This window comes from Amphibalanus amphitrite, unplaced genomic scaffold (genome assembly GCF_019059575.1).
Source record: "Amphibalanus amphitrite isolate SeventyFive unplaced genomic scaffold, NRLGWU_Aamphi_draft 000140F_arrow, whole genome shotgun sequence".
Classification (NCBI taxonomy): domain Eukaryota; kingdom Metazoa; phylum Arthropoda; class Thecostraca; order Balanomorpha; family Balanidae; genus Amphibalanus; species Amphibalanus amphitrite.
In genome coordinates, this window is record NW_024881635.1 from 321,080 (window position 1) to 337,030 (window position 15,951).

The 15,951-nt window shown below is 48.0% G+C and overlaps 1 protein-coding gene across 1 annotated transcript; it reads right to left on the reverse strand.

The window, feature by feature from the left end:
* Positions 1-10,880: 10,880 nt before the first annotated feature.
* On the reverse strand, positions 10,881-15,312 carry LOC122382476 (U-scoloptoxin(11)-Sm5a-like). Its single transcript, XM_043367851.1, has 4 exons — positions 15,054-15,312; positions 12,513-12,683; positions 11,905-12,120; positions 10,881-11,334 (listed from the first exon to the last, which is right to left on the reverse strand). The coding sequence occupies exons 1-4, from the start codon at positions 15,198-15,200 to the stop codon at positions 11,143-11,145; spliced, it is 726 nt and encodes a 241-aa protein (XP_043223786.1). The 5' UTR covers positions 15,201-15,312; the 3' UTR covers positions 10,881-11,142.
* Positions 15,313-15,951: the final 639 nt, after the last annotated feature.

A 15,951-nucleotide genomic window follows, 5' to 3' on the forward strand; every position in this document is an offset into this window, starting at 1 on the left:
AGCTCAACAACACGGATCCATTCATATGCAGCAGGAGGTCCTTTTTCGATCAGGACATAACGTTGAACTGAGGTCGTTTTAACGTTAATTCTGAATGGTCAAATTTTAACTCATGTGACGCGTCTCAAAGAGATCAAGACGGTGGTGACAAGACAACATACGTACATACCATACAAATTCACGGAATCGAAAGTTATTGCAAAGCAGATGTTTCGGCAGAATCTGTCCAGTTAGCTGTTTGCCTTCTTATGGGCCAAACATAGACCTGAGATGAAATCTAACGCGAAGCTAGCAAAGAGCGTTAAAAGAGCTATCGAATAGTTTTCTGCTTCACTGTAGCCCTTCTATTGGTGGTTTCCCAGTCGCTAACGTATTTAACGTATACTAAACTAACGCTGAGGCATGCTTTCGACCCCTGATCGATCTACAGGTTTGCGGAAAAAAGAGCATGCTGCCCGTGACGAGAGAAAGCCGATGGTACCCATTTACAAGTTTTCGGGTCATCTCAGGACTCAGGTCATCGCCAATAAGTAGAGAAACTCGGGACCTGCTAGAACTTAACGAATGTAAGTTGTGATGGTTTTTCGAGGTTCTGATTACGAATGTTATCTTAGTTTTGAACGAAGATGATGACTCCATGCATTTGGGGTAGATCAGGTCAGGTCAGATCGACCAGTACCTAATAGTGGATGACCACCACCGATTGCTTCCTAGCATGTTATATGAATAAGCAACACAACTACTTCTTAAATGTTCAGATGGGCGCTAAGTTCAAAATCAGCTCCAAAAACTACCCTATCAATTAAAAGCACGTTATGAAAAAGTGAACTAAGGTCATCTTTATTTGAATCAGGGATATCGATTTATTTTAAGTAGGTGATTAACTCGAGCGCACCGGAAGTTTTGTTGCAATCGGCTCCTTTTTGCGCGACTTCTTTGCGAAAGCCCGAGACGGTTCCATCTGACTCCCTTTCCCCTACATGTGCACTGTACAGCTAGTTGTGACGGTAGCCATGGGGCTGAGGCTAGTTTGTAGTTTTGTAGTTAGGTACTGATCCGACGAATCGACTGCGACCATTTTTTTTAAACGATCAGACGAACGCTCGGGGCAGTTTTGGCGCGTCCAATCCTTTGAGGGATAAAAAGGTATACTAGGATGGGGGCTACTTAAAAACATTGTTGTGCTGGTGTTCCCCGCCCACAGCTAATTGACCTTTAGGTAATTGGCTAATTGGCTTTAGGGAGCTCTTGAAGCGATTTTGAATCTGATGTATTTGTTGGTGTTGCTGACGCCTGCTTCACTGACATAAAAGCTAAAAAAGCATACTCAGCATCGCAAAAAGTGGGGGGTCGACACCCCCAGTTTTCAAGAGTGGGGGGGTCACGACCCCCCCGACCCCCCCGTCGGCGACGCCCCTGCCTGGCTAGAAGCCTGCTAAGGGTAAGATGTCGCCGCCTGAAGCGGGATCGGTCGACGCGGGAAACGCGGCTATCACAATTTTGTGTTTACACACTCATAACTCAAGTTGTTACCGGCCGATTTTCGAAATTCTTTGACCATATAATTGCCTGTACATTTTTCAGTCTTCTCACCGAATTTGACGCGAATCTAATATAATCAGCGGTAAGGAGCTCGATGTAAAGACGGAACCGTCCCGCCCCGGCACAGTCTACAATTCAGGCGGCGCGTAACGGCTAGTGCCGGCCGCCACGCCGCCGCGCCGCCGCGGCGGCAGGATGTTTGACTTTACACCGCTATTACTAGAAAAGTTGTGAACCGATTTTCTTATTTCTTGCACGAGAAGATCCGCAATTCAATTTTGGACAGGTAGCCGAAATTTCACATTAATATTATGTTTGCGGCGCGAGTTATTGGCGAAAAACAGGAGGGGTGGGCGAAATCCGTCCCCCCCCTCCACTGCGCGTGTTAATATTTTTTATTGTTTCGACAACTTTTTTGACATCAGTTCTAACTTTGTATCATAGCTGTCACCTCTCACGCCTGAGTCCATGCTAAAAATGCCGTATTTCGTCAATTACACCGCAAGTTCATAGCCTAAATGGCAGCTACATTATAAGTTCGACGAGAGAAATAATTTTTGGACTGACGATGGCGGGTTGCTCCCCTGCCTGACATAAAACTCCTTCTTTATCGCAATCAGTTAATGATGCATTCATACTGTCGTGATACAATGGCTACACCATTATTCTATTTGCGCCCCCCTGGCGCAATTACCATGGGCGCAATTAGAATTGAGGTACTTTTTAATAAAAGCGTAGAAGTTACCATAAAGATACTGAAGGAAACTTACTGTTTCAGTGAAATATTATGAAAAAAGGATTTTTCTTTTCAAATATTACTCTCAAAATCACACATGTATCGCCTATTTTTATAGCCAACGGTTCAAAATGCTGCAAAAAAAAACTAAGGATACGCCGTAATATCTTTGATGGCGTAATGAGCCTTGCTGATTGGCTTCATCGGAGGGCTTGGGCCATAAAAGGAACTATCCAGTAGTGAAAATAATGTTTTCGAAAACAAAATACTGAACATGCCATTGAATTCGTGGGAATGTGGGCGGGCGCAATTAGTTAGGAGGGCGCAATACACCCACTTTCCCCTACTAGAAAAGTTGTGACCCGATTTTCTTATTTCTTGCACGAGAAGATCCGCAGTTCAATTCTGGACAGGTAGCCAAAATTTCACATTAATATTATGTTTGCGGCGCGAGTTATTGGCGAAAAACAGGAGGGGTGGGCGGAATCCGCCCCCCCCCTTCCACTGCGCGTGTTAAATTAGAATCGGCTTCACCTTTTGACCATGAGGGTATTAGTAGAAAGACTTTCGGCTTTCGTGTTTAAAGAACGTCTGCAATCATATCCCGCATGACGACCGCTCACGAGGCCCTTCCTGTCATTTTCTCAAGGATGTTGTTTTTCATCGAGGCTATGTAAAACAGCTCTAAGCAATTTTTCCTACTTTTGGTCGCAATCAAAGTTGCTGGGATGTAAACTAGGTTACATTGGTTGGCAATGGCATGGTTGCATTTGTTTGCGATGCATGCCCGTCAACTTTCTTTGATAGTCAGAATTTTATCAAGCAAAACAGTCCCTACCCTGTAACAGACTCGAAGCTTTCCTGACCTTCCCACTGCTGCTTCGGACGACCTACGGGACCAGGGCGGGTCTGTTATCGCTGGCTGTGTTTTGGACAGACTGCTCGGCGGGCCGCGCGGGTGTCAGCGTCACAGTCGCTCACCCGATACCCGTTGCGTCACCCGTCATTTGTCGTGACGTCACCCGTCACTTATCGTGACGTCACCCGTCTCCGGCACCGTCGCCGGAAGCCCATGGCGCGGGGGCCGGGCAGCGGCGCGCCTCCGCTCCACAGGGCCGGATGTGAGCGGCCGGCCGTGTGTAACCACCGGCCGGTCCCCCTCCATCGCCTGATGAGGAGGCCATTAGTTCGCTGTGGAGGAGGGGCGCCGTAACCCGACCGGTCGGGCCGGCGACTGCGCGGTGGCGCCAGCCTCCCCCTGCTGGCCGGTCGTCCCCCGCCGGCCGGCCCGCTCTCCCTGCCAGGAGATGGAGCCGCTCCCCCGGGAGAGGATGGTGACCGGAATTAGATTGTCGGCGTGTTGTCTGCGCCGGCCCCGGGGACGACCGGCTGCCGGTCACCATCGGCGTGCAGACGTCCATGGCGACGTGGACGCCGTCACTGGCCGTCCAATTCCGAGATCCGGCGTGACATCTTCTCAACCAGCCGGCCGAAACGTAATTGTATGAATTTTTGGAACCCTGGACTGCCCTAGTGGCTTATCCCGACATCCAATATACTACCTAGGAGTTCATCCTGAAACCGTATCAAGTGCATTTAGAGATGAGAAACGTTACTTCATAGTTCCGTCAACGGCGAGGCATTATTTTTACCTGCATTCTGCGGAATAACTAGATGCTACGACTTGAATTTCGAGTTATTCGCCTGGCATTGCCCGTCATCCTGTTCCTCTGCACTTTAACGAAAATGTGGATTGTGGGTCCTGTTTCTTATAAGTCTTTCGGTATCGTGTTGTGCCCCTATACAATGTACGATGCATAATGTGCGCACTGCGCAGCCTTTTTCTTCTAAATACCCGCTGTCATTTGTCTTCCTGTACGCACTTTCTTTTTTCACTCGCCGGCTACATGCGCATTGGTGCTGTCCCTGCAGTCCACACTAGAATACTCCGAGTAGCTGATATTACGATCAGCCTTTTGGAAATGTGTCGTCGCTGGCGGGACGCGGGTTTACCTCTATCCAGGTGACTGATGACATCTCGTTTGCGGGGGAGCGGAGAGCCGCGTCAGACCATTACCGTCTCAGCAGTGTCTCTCAGCCGATGCGGCACCGCCGCGTTATTCATGGCTCAGCGTACCTTCTACTGTTACAGATACAAATGAGCTGGCGTCACGTAAATTGTGACTGACAACTACCTACTTTGAGGCGTTCATTCTGGAAAAGTTCAGAATAGATACCTATTTGACTCGATCAGCTAAATGCACACGGGCGTAGGTCGATTTGGTTCCGTCTGGAATGCGAAAGAATTAGTTGGAAGGGCTTATGAAGGATGGCTTGGACATTTTTGTGCAGCAGTTGCAGTTGCAGTTGCATTCTCTTATATCTTCTATGCAACCCAATAGGTTTATTCAGAGTATGTTTATAGATCATCGGTATATTCAGCCTTCTCCTTGATGATAAAGACATCTTCAGCCCGAGAGCACATTACCCAAGGCTTTAAAAGATGGCCATTATGGAATGCCGCAATTCCTCCTTCAGTCTTTATTTGAGGAGCTTGTACCTACTTAAGTTTGTGCAAAGAATATTTTTTATCTTTTTTTTTGGTGGGATCAAAAGACAATCGTTCAATTGGCTGATTCGGCGCTCCAACGCCATATGCTTTCTCGCCGTTATCGTGTCGCTCTGAAGCTCCTTGTGTCTCGAAATCTTCCTGTAAGCCGTTATGAAATTTATCTTGTGCGTGGTTACAGCCTACAAGTTTACCGAACCATTCATTTGCCACGTTCAACGGAATATCGCGATAGTTTTTGAGTGCACGTGTCTCGAGGGGAATCTCCAAAGGGCAAAACCCCATTGGACATGTGCCACGTTCTTTCCAATGAGACCCATGCAGATTATTACGGAGCGAGCGAAGCGAGCGTAGTCTTTCCTTAGATTAACGGAAATTTCTGAGTATGAGCGGCCGGCCGGCCGTGCGGACGCTTTTGCGAGGCTTATATCTCAGCAACCACTTGACCGATTTACATGCGGTAATTTTTGTAGGGTAGCTTCATTCCTTCTACCAAGTATTGGACTATTCCCGATGCATGTGGGTGACCCCTTATGCACGTGCCACGTGCAAAACGAAGAGGTGTTAGTTTTGTAATTGTTGCAATATCTCGGTAACTACTTGGCCGATTGCGCTGAAAGTTGGCATGTAGGTAGGCACCCACTAGGCACTGCATATTCATGTGCCAGAGTTGGGGTGCTGCTGCACGTGCGCACGTGCAGGGTTCGTTTCCAGATCTCGAGAACGGCTGGACCGATTGCGCTCAAATTTGGTACACAGTTAGGGACCGTTTAGTAGGGTGCCGTGCACAAGTCAGTTGGGACCCAGTTTGCACGTGCGCACGTGCAGGGTGTCGCTCCCAGATCTCGAGAACGGCTGGGCCGATTGTGCTCAAATTTGGCACATCGATAGAGACCGGTTAGTAGGGTGCCGTGCACAAGTCAGCTGGAGGTACCCCCTCGAAATTTCGCACGTGCAAGGCTCACCCTCTCGCTCGCTCCGTTAGTCGCCCCAAAAGGCGTTATACTGGTGGATTAGGTATCGTTTGTTTCAAGCATATTACTTGACTAACGCTGTGGAAAGAACGGTGCTATAAGTTACGTTACTTAGGAGTAAATTACCACCTCTGCATTCCTGTTCAATATTCGCGGTCGCGGGTTATGACCGACTCGAGCCAAAATTGTGTGTGTGTGTTTTTTTTTTAACTAAAGAACCCTGGAAGATGCTTGTTTTTGTTGTTGCATGCTATTTTCCAGAAATCCAAGCTGCTCATCTTTGAAAAAGTTTTATACCCATGTGGCAACTGGTGAAAAATAAGAAGGTCTGGATTTTTGTTGTGACCGACTCGAGACCAAAACATCTTTGTCTTGACGTTGAAATGCTTTTCGCACTGTCTTCAGACTGCATTACGACGCATGAATAATTCATGCTGTTATGAATCCATTGAACTTTGACGCTCGTGATGTGTTGGCTAACGTGCTGGCGTGCCCCTATGGCCTATACCCGATAATACCAGGCGGGCATCGGCCGCCGATGTCGAAGCTACCGGCTCCTTTGATGTTCGGGGACAGTCCAAGATAGGCGTATGAGAAAATGATTGCTTATGCGCTTACCTTTTATGTGCCGCGGAGTCGAGCACGCACACCGGGCCTATGTGACGAGTAGCAACAGTACCTAGTAGATCACGCTCATAGCATACCGCCTGTTCGATGCTGTGCCGCACTACGCGCTACAGTTTTCCCCCACCGCCCATAGATGTCTCTGCCAACTGAGCGCCTGATGCATGCTGCGCCGCCAGGCTACATGCTCGGCGGCGCAGCATGCATCAGGCGCTCAGTTGGCAGAGACATCTACGGGCGATGGGGAAAAGCTGCCTCGCGTAGTGCGGCACAGCATCGAACAGGCGGTATGCTGTGAACGCCATATATGGGCCTTAGAGGAAACCGTCTCACGTAGTGCGGCACAGCATCGAACAGGCGGTATGTTATGAACGCCATCAATGAGCGATGCCACACATTAACGTGCGCCGCCCTGCAGTGCGTTGATAGCTCAACCGCCTGCATCAGCCACAGTGGCGGATCTACGTTGGGGCAAAATGGGCAATTGCCCCCCCCCCCCTAAACGGAAAACCTCTGGGCAAACATATCTTTTTGCCCCCCCCCAAAAAAACTGCAACTTGAATACTAAAAATATGGTGTTTGAAAAGAAAATGTGAAATAAATGGAGGACTAGAAGGTTGGCATATTCGTGATATTAAGTTGTGAGCTGATAAAAAGTCCTCCGCCCCATGAATGTCAGTCCATCATCCATCAGCAGTGCTACTAACTACTGCTACTGCTACCAAAAAAAAAAAAAATAAAGCGATTTATTGAAACCTTGAACCAAGTAAACAAACCGTCAACAGCAGACCGCCAGACGCCAGTGGGGTCAGGGGTAGAGGTGGCAAAAGATGAAAATTTTGGGAACCAGACTCGAACCAGACCCGGTTGGACATTTCTGGAGCCAGTCGGACCCGGTCTTAGTTGGAATCGGAACCAGTTGGACCCGTTCCCCAAAAGTCAATTAATACAAACTACTTGTAGGTATCATTAGTTGGCAGCTGCATCATGTAAAACAGCCTATTTCCAATTGGGAATACTCATGAGCTACTGTGTGCAAAGAAACATTCACTTAATTCACTTCATATTTTGTAATAATGTGTAGTGTGCAAGATGTATAGTTTATGGTAGGACCCGGTTGGACCCGTCAGAAAATTTCCAGGAACCGGTCTGGACCCGTATGGGTCCAGACTGGTTCTTTGGACCGGGTCCTCGGGTCCACATTTTGCCACCTCTAGTCAGGGGTCACCACACTGGTGAGCGGTTGGACGGTGGTGGGTTTGCATGGGTATATAAGAAGTGTTTGCATAATATTTTATTGCTAGATAGCATGGGTGTAGGAGCTGAAAAAAAAATATTGGTGGGTCTAAATATACATAAGTACCTAGCATTTCCACTGTGGCTACATTAGTTATGTCCAGAGGCGGATACAGCCATTTCCAAAAGGGGGTGCCAAAAGGGTGCCAAAGTCCGAGAGTCTCTACAAGAGCTGCATATGTGTATGCAGGACTGAGGAGCGAAAGGGGGTGCCAAACTCAGTTTTGGCACCCCGATTACTGATTTTGGCACCCCTGGCACCCGCCTGGATCCGCCAGTGGAAAGAACGGTGTACTGCGTGCCTTTGAGAACAAGTGTGAGATAGGTTTCTGAGAGGAATAACGTAAAGAAGATTACCAATCGCGGCTTTTTCATGAGCCATACCGTTATCTAACGGGGACAAACACAGAAAGGCTCAGTCAGAGCTTTTGGTTTGCGAGGTGTTGGAGAAGCTCAGTATGTTGTGGGAACTTAACGCTGTTCAGTGTAATTCCTTTGGCTGTTGCGCTGTGGTCACCTATGTAGTCTGTAGAAGTATCGTTTATCTCCTCTCGAAAGTAACACTTATTGTATAATTTTGCTAGCTCGCAAAGTTTAGTCCCAAAGTTAAGGAATGTTCATTGTAATTGCATCAATAAATGCAGGACCGAAAACAAATGCGCTGTTCTTCGTCTATTTCTTGTTGGGATTCTTAATCGACTGATCTCATTTTCTATTACCGGAAACAACTGTTAATACGAAATAACTGTAACTACGTGGCAACCCTGACTGCGTATATAGTATCGCAGGTACGCTGATGTGGCCTTTGGTCGTGGGCATTTACACATGAACCTGCTGCTGCGACCCTTATCGGTCTCCGGATACAGAAGCCCTTGAGAACCGGCGCGGGCGGACCTTTCGGACGAGGTCTTGCCGAGGTGATGCGGGAGGTAGAGGACGGACCGTCCATAGCGCCGGTGAGCTATTCTCTAACTTTCTCCCGGAGTCAGGGTGGCTGCAATTTTTTTTGCGCTGCCCTGGCTTGGCCGGGCTGACAAAAATGTAAAAAATCAAAAAAATCCCGAAATCCGAGGAGAAAAATAGGGGTAGCTCGTTTTTTTTTTTGTTCCTAAGACTGGACGTTTGAAATTCTCGCCGACTTGCCTGGCGGCGCAATGTTTGCCCCCCCCCCCTAAACTCAAATCCTAGATCCGCCACTGATCAGCCATATGAAGATGCACGCTACATCACGCACCACCAACTGAAATGTCTTTTCGAGAAAAGGCTTTTATTCGTTCAGCCTATTGACGAGGATCCACCCGCAAAGTGCACGTGGCACGCCCGGTGGCACAGGACCGTTCCAATTATAGTCCCACTATAATGCCGGAAGTTAAGACCGTTCCGATTTTGGTCGCACCGTAGCAGAGGAAGTCACTAATCAGGACCGTTACAATTACAGTCCCACTGTAATACGGGTAGTCAGGGCCGTTCCAATTATAGTTGCCCATAACACGGGTAGTCAGGGCCGTTCCAGTTATAGTCCCACCGTAATACGGGTAGTCAGGGCCGTTCCAAATATAGTCGCACCGTAGCACAGGTACTATAACATGGACCTGTCCAAGTGTTGATCTCAAAATGTGGTGCGGCTGCTTGAAGGTTACTGAATCGATCTAAAAAGCGCTGTTTTTTTAAAGATCGAAGCACGATGTTTCTCACAATAACTGGTGGTCCAAAATTTCATATATTGCTTTCATCGAACAAACATTTATTTAAAATACGTTGTAACTTGCAAATATTCATGAAACATTCCTTTTTTAAATAATGCAGCTCAAAAGCAAATGCCGCATTGAAAAATCATCAGTGGTTTGCTTCACTTATTTATCGAAAGTATTGACACATAACACTTCCTCTAGGAACGATGAATATCATATTTATATAGTAAAAGCGCGACATGAATACACAATCGCATGAGCTACATGGGTGCCTCGTGCCAGTATAGCTCTCAAAACCTATTTATATTAGGCCTCTCACCATACAGTTGTCATGATGATGGTACAGGCGACCTCTTGATCTACATATTAGCGTCCTAGTCATTAACCCTCGCACGACTAGGCCATTTCTCATAACACGAACGACCAGGGGGGGGGGGGTTGTTACGACCCCCCCTGGCGTTTCGAAACGGAAGGTCGTAGAGCTTAGCGGAAAAAACCAACGGATTGCTCTCAACGAGATCTCGCGATTGGTGGTATATTTTTTGGTCCTAGGTCAACATTTGACCTACTTTTGACCGGTCAAAGGTCAAATTTTCGGAAAAATATACTTTTTTCAACTTTCGGCGGCGATTGCGGCAAAACGGTGGCAGATATCGACTTGAAACCTTCACTATCGTGTTCCTTGATTAATTCTCTATCGTTTAGTATGTATTTCGTTTCCCTAGCTCTAAAAATGGCGCGTTGGGAGCGCCGGAAGTCGGCAAGGTCACAGTCGGCGGCAGAAATTCGAAAAATCAAAATTTAAATTTTTGAAATCTGATTGTATTTTTGGATTTGGGAGGTCCATTTGCTCCCTATAGAAGCTAATATTGCTGCATATTCCCATTGAGGTGACAAGAATTAGCAAAATAGTGGTTCGGGCGCTTTTCAAAAATAGTACCGGACGCTGTTCCTCTTGTGACGTCATAGCTCCGTGACCTGACCTGACCCGGTCAAATTTCTTATACCATATGATAGCCAATACTTGCCCCAACATGCATGGGAAGTTTCATCACGATCCATCAACCGATGTCCGTACCACCGGCAGGAAACCTCGGGCGTTGGCACTCAGTTTGTGAAAATCCGGCCGGAGGCTGTACCTCTTATGACGTCATAACTCCGTGACCTGACATGACCCAATCAATTTTTTTTTCGGCAAAAGATGCGCAAAGGTTGCCCCAGAGGGTATTGAAAATTTCAGCCCGCTACGACAAGCCGTTTAGCGTGCACTTCGAAAAAACCTCAGGGGGGGGGGGTTGATACAACCCCCCCCTAGGCGTTCTAGGGTTAAGCACTGATAGTTCTTGAGTATTTTAGTTTAAGTATGATGACAACTAAGTGCGTCATTTTTTCGAACCAATTAACGATAATACAGCTGGAATAAAAGATGAGAAGAACACTCTCATGACCAATCTTTCTTTTGAAACGTTTACGTCTCGAATTCTATTTTTATGCAAAGTCGTGAGCGTCGTGAGATCACTCGACACGGGAGCATGAGGTTTCGCCCGTGTCATTTACGGTCTTCGCAAGGCGGACCAGCTTGTGCTACTGGCCTCAGGAGCCGAGTTGCGATCACAGGTCACCGTGTCAGCTGCTGGGTCGGCTGACGTCACCAGGTCAGCCGGGGGTCATCCCGTCGGCGGCCGGCCGTCGAGCTGAGGGCCCGCCGACCTACCGGCACAGGATTGAGTGCAGACTGCCGTGTCCGAACGCCTGCGTCTCGATCTTGTGCTCGGTCCGCGTCGGACAGGTCTGGCTGGGCGCGCATGCGCAGTTGACCTGCACCAGGGTAGTCACCTCGCTGGCCTTATCGCTGCTCTGAGTGACGAACTTGCAGTGCTGGCCGGGACTGCACTGCGGCATCTGCGAACAACCAACGATCCACCTCCAGTGTCGTCTGTGTTTGGGACAACTCGAGGGACGAGAGAACACCTACTGTTGGAGCCCGCTGTCGGTCGGTAAAACAAACCCTTACTTCACAGCACTAAGAATAAATGCCCGCAATACCTGGCGCACAAATAAATCGTGACCGGTAGGTATTATTCTTTATTTTGCATAAGAGAACATTCAACTTACCAGTATTAGTACATTGCTCTTTAGCTGAAGAGATTTACATAAGTATAGTTGAAACGAGAGCCCTCACCGTCATTATACATTTGTCATCTACACCGTCTGTACCTATTTCCACGCCCCTTATTGTCATTCTACAGCAGGTGTGTCTCATATCATAAATTGCGATGCCTCATGATAAGCTTGCATAATTAGAAGTTACGGCGCTTCCCATAATGAATGATCACAGAACATGCTGTTTATAAAGCATCTCATTAGAGAGCAAATTAAGCAATGAAAACACGTCCTCATTTGTAAGCAGTGGATCGGTGCACCGATCTTGGTGCAGGCTTTGGTGGTGAGTCGGTGACCTGTCGCGCCTACCTTGGTGCAGGCCTTGGTGGTGACCATGACGTCACTGTTGTCGGTCTCGCTCCACTGTGTGTCGATCTGTTTGAGCTGGTGGCCGGCCGGACAGCGGCAGTGGATGAACTCGTGGTGCGCCATCGAGAGCCGCTCGTCCCGGTAGCTGACCAGCTCATCGGTCATCGCCTGCTGGCCCGGCGAGCAGACGGACAGGGTCGGCGCCTGTCTGCAGTACTGGCGACCAGAGGGCGGGGCAGGGGTCACAACCCTGACAGAGAGGAGGTCACAGGTCACAACACTGTCAGAGAGGAGGATAGAGGTCAGAAGCGAGGGTTCCTGTTGTGTCAGAAACGAGAGTTCAGTTCACAGTCTCGTTAGAAAGAAACGTGGTCAAAGGTCACAACAATCCTGTCAGAAACGCGGGGACGAAGATCATATTCCTGTCCCGAAAGAGGACGGAGGATGACGTCTAGCCTTTTCGTACCAAGAACTGACAGGAGTAAATACTCTTGTGCAAATCAGCTCCATCCCTTCACCTAGCACTGATTCTCTTACGTCATGGGAAGTTCTCTGACCTTACCCAAATGATTGCGTTGACCCCGGACCGCATGTGACAGCTGACTGACCTTATACTGATTGGAGCCGTGTGTCACCGAGCGGCCATCCTCTGGGTCCCAGAGCAGCGGGCACGACTGACGGCCCGGACAGTCGCAAAACTTTTCGGCGTTGATGCCCCACGCGTTGGCCTGCACCAGGCCGCACACGGCCGACCTCCTGCACGTCATCAGGCCGCGCTTCTGCGAACGGAAACGGAGCCACTATAGGCTGTTCCATATCAAGCTTGCAGTCGGAGTTTCTACGGCAGATCGCTCCTCCGCTCAAGAATTTGCGCCGTAAAATGTAACAGCTGTATGTACAGAAATCACGCACTGCTTTCAGCAGGGCACTTCGACTGCAAGCTTGAAACGGAACAGAGTATAGCTGCGGTGATGTGGACGCTGACAGACGGTCGGAAATACAAACGGATGAGGTTTTGAAAATTGGCGCCAAGTTGGCACTAAGATTAATCTGGATTTAAGCCAGGATTGCAGCTATTTAAATATAAATTGATTAGGACAATGTTACATTGTTTATAATTTCATAAACGCATAGTTGTTTCCGACATTCAAATAGGTAGCATCTCTGTAGAATATTTCGGAAATGAATATTCACAGGGACGAAAATTAATTCGATGTGGCAATAATCTCCCGGCCTCGCTTGATCACTCAAAACATACGATGTCAACTATGCAAGCTTTCAGCGATTCATTCATAATAGAATTGATGCTTAAAATTGAATGATTACGAGCGAGCGAGCGAAGCGAAGTCTTTTCAATATAACGGAAAAATCTCAGTATGAGCGACCCAGCCCGGCCCGGCCTGTAACGCTTTTGAGAGGCTTGTATCTCAGCAACCGCTGGACCGATTGGCCTGCGGTCTTTTTTTGCTGGGTAGCCCCATTCCTTCTGCCCCGTAATTGACTACTTTTGATACATCTCAGTGACCGTCGTGGCACGTGCCACGTGAAAAGTCAAGGGTGTTCAGGCTGTTCTGCAAAAGTAGTGATTTTGAGAGGCTCATATCTCAGCAGCCGCTTGGGCGATTGTCTGGCGGTAATTTTTGTAGGGTAGCTGCATCCCTTCTACCAAAGGTCAGATACTCTTGATCTATGTGAGGCACCCCCACTGCACGTGCAAAATACAAAAAAAGGAGGTGCCAAATTTGTTCCCATTTCAATAACTTACTTCAGGAACGCTCCATTTCATTTTCAAACAGTTAAGAGCATGATAAGTAAATAATGTAAATTGGGGCGTATTTGGCTCATTTTTGTCTTGATAGGTGCACTTCAAAATGACCGCTTAAAACCGCGATTTTGTGCATGCCAGAATAATTCATGAAACACAATCAACAGTTTTTCCGTAGATGAACGTGCACCTTATGCTTCAGTGCAGAACAGAAAAAGGATGCATCAGTAGTGATTTGTAGCAGTGCCTCACTGTTCTTCAGTAGGTACTGATAAGGCCCAAGCCAAGAACACACGGACCACGTACGTACCTCACACGGCTAATCAATTATATTGGTCTTATGGCAGCCATCTCACTGACGTATTACGTTACAGCTATGTAAGAAGGTTACGGCTCCAATTATACATCCTAGCATAGGTGTCGTTTTATAAATGACTGCTACTGGCAGGGCCCGATCCCTAAAATAACCTCCGTACTTCTACATAAGCCCTATTCCTATGGCTTTGCATTCTAAGAATGACATTGATATTCTCAAATTAGTCCTTGGATACCCACCACATTTTTGGAAAGTGACGCCCTTTAGTTTCACTACCATGAATGTACATAGGAGTATTAACTTGCTTCACATACTGTATAAAGCTTTTTAAAGCTTGAGAGAACTACCTCAGACCTCTCATTTTTAACAACTGGTTTCTACTATGATCATATGTAGCGGCACGTTCTCGAGACAAAGGAGCGGCCCTGCAGTTGCACACGTGCATAGTGGCACCCTAACCGTGAGAAATGGCATTGCGCTGCCCGGTGGGTGCCCGTTAAATATGCAAAGATTTGGAGCAGTCGGCCCAGATAAATGGGCCATGAGTTATTGCAACGGAAATAAGCTTGACATCTATTCACTTTGCACGTGACACGTGCGCCGTGCAGTGGTGTTCACCCACATGTTGTCGAGAACGCACAGACGCGTTTTGCACTCGTACATATTTGTCTGCAAGCGGTGGCTTTAGTCTCTACTGTCTTAGTAGGATATTCAAACTGAAAATATGTTGCATCTATATTCTATACCCTTGAATTAGAATAATATCTAAAATGCATTTGTTTGTCTTCGTTCCCTTTATGTGTATCTACTGTTTCTATTGCAGTTTCTAGTGTTTTCTGTCTTGCAGGATTTTGATTTCTAATGGTTGATGTGAAAATGTAATGCCTATTGTTACTGGAAGGTCTACATATTTCGTTCAAACTTTTCTCATTAGGTTGAAGTGTTTTAAGGTTATCGAGGACGGAGTTTGCATTCACTCATCACTTCGATAACCCTCCACCGATTGCTCGCTCGCCTACCAAAAGACCACACCACAGGCACTCGATCCCCAGGCACTCGATCGCTTACCTCCGGCGCCTCTGGATACTCTCTGAGTTCGTTAGACAGCTGGGCGACTATCTCGTTCGAGATGTCCGGTCGAAAGGAGGCGGCCCGCGCTCCGGCCACCATCGCCAGGGCCAGCAGCGACAGGGAGCTGCTCCGACACGACGGCATCCCGTCCCCGTGTGTGACCTGCCCGCGCCGTCGACGACGCCGACGTTCCCACGACTGGCGCGCCCACCGGCACCGACGCACTCTTATAGCCCCGCGACATGGCGCCAGTGGTCGCGCTGGCATGGGTGAGGAGAGAGAGAGAGAGAGAGAGAGAGAGAGAGAGAGAGAGAGAGAGAGAGAGAGGGGGGGGGGGAGTCAGAGAAAACAGTGTGAGCATGAAAGCTCTTCGGGCAATTATCTACTTATGACCGTTTGTAGAGCAATACACAGATCACCGTGTCGTTTTGTATTGAAATGTCATGCTTGATTGCCATCCGTTTGAGATCTCAGCTCATTAGCTATGCCAGATATGCATATTGCATGTGCATTAAACACTGGGAACTGATAAAACCGCTCGACCAAGTTCAAAGAATAATGAAATTTTCGTTTGAATTTCTTTGTGTGTCAATAGACATATATGGCGCGACACATAATGAACTGGAGGCTTTCTAATTCTTCTGGACCAATTTTAAATGCTATCGGTGGCTTGTCGTACTGCGCTGGTAGCGCGTGGCTGGACGGACGGTCCGTGACAACCTATTGATCTGTGGCTGATCTATTAGAGTGTCCGTCCGAGAGCCGTACGACGGCTGACAGAGCCTGGGGGTCGCGAACTGGTGTGGTAACCGTTACGCCCACCTGGGACGCCCGAGTCGGTACGGCACTTGCGGTGTCGTAACCGGATCGGCGGGAACCAGCAGAACGCTGTTGG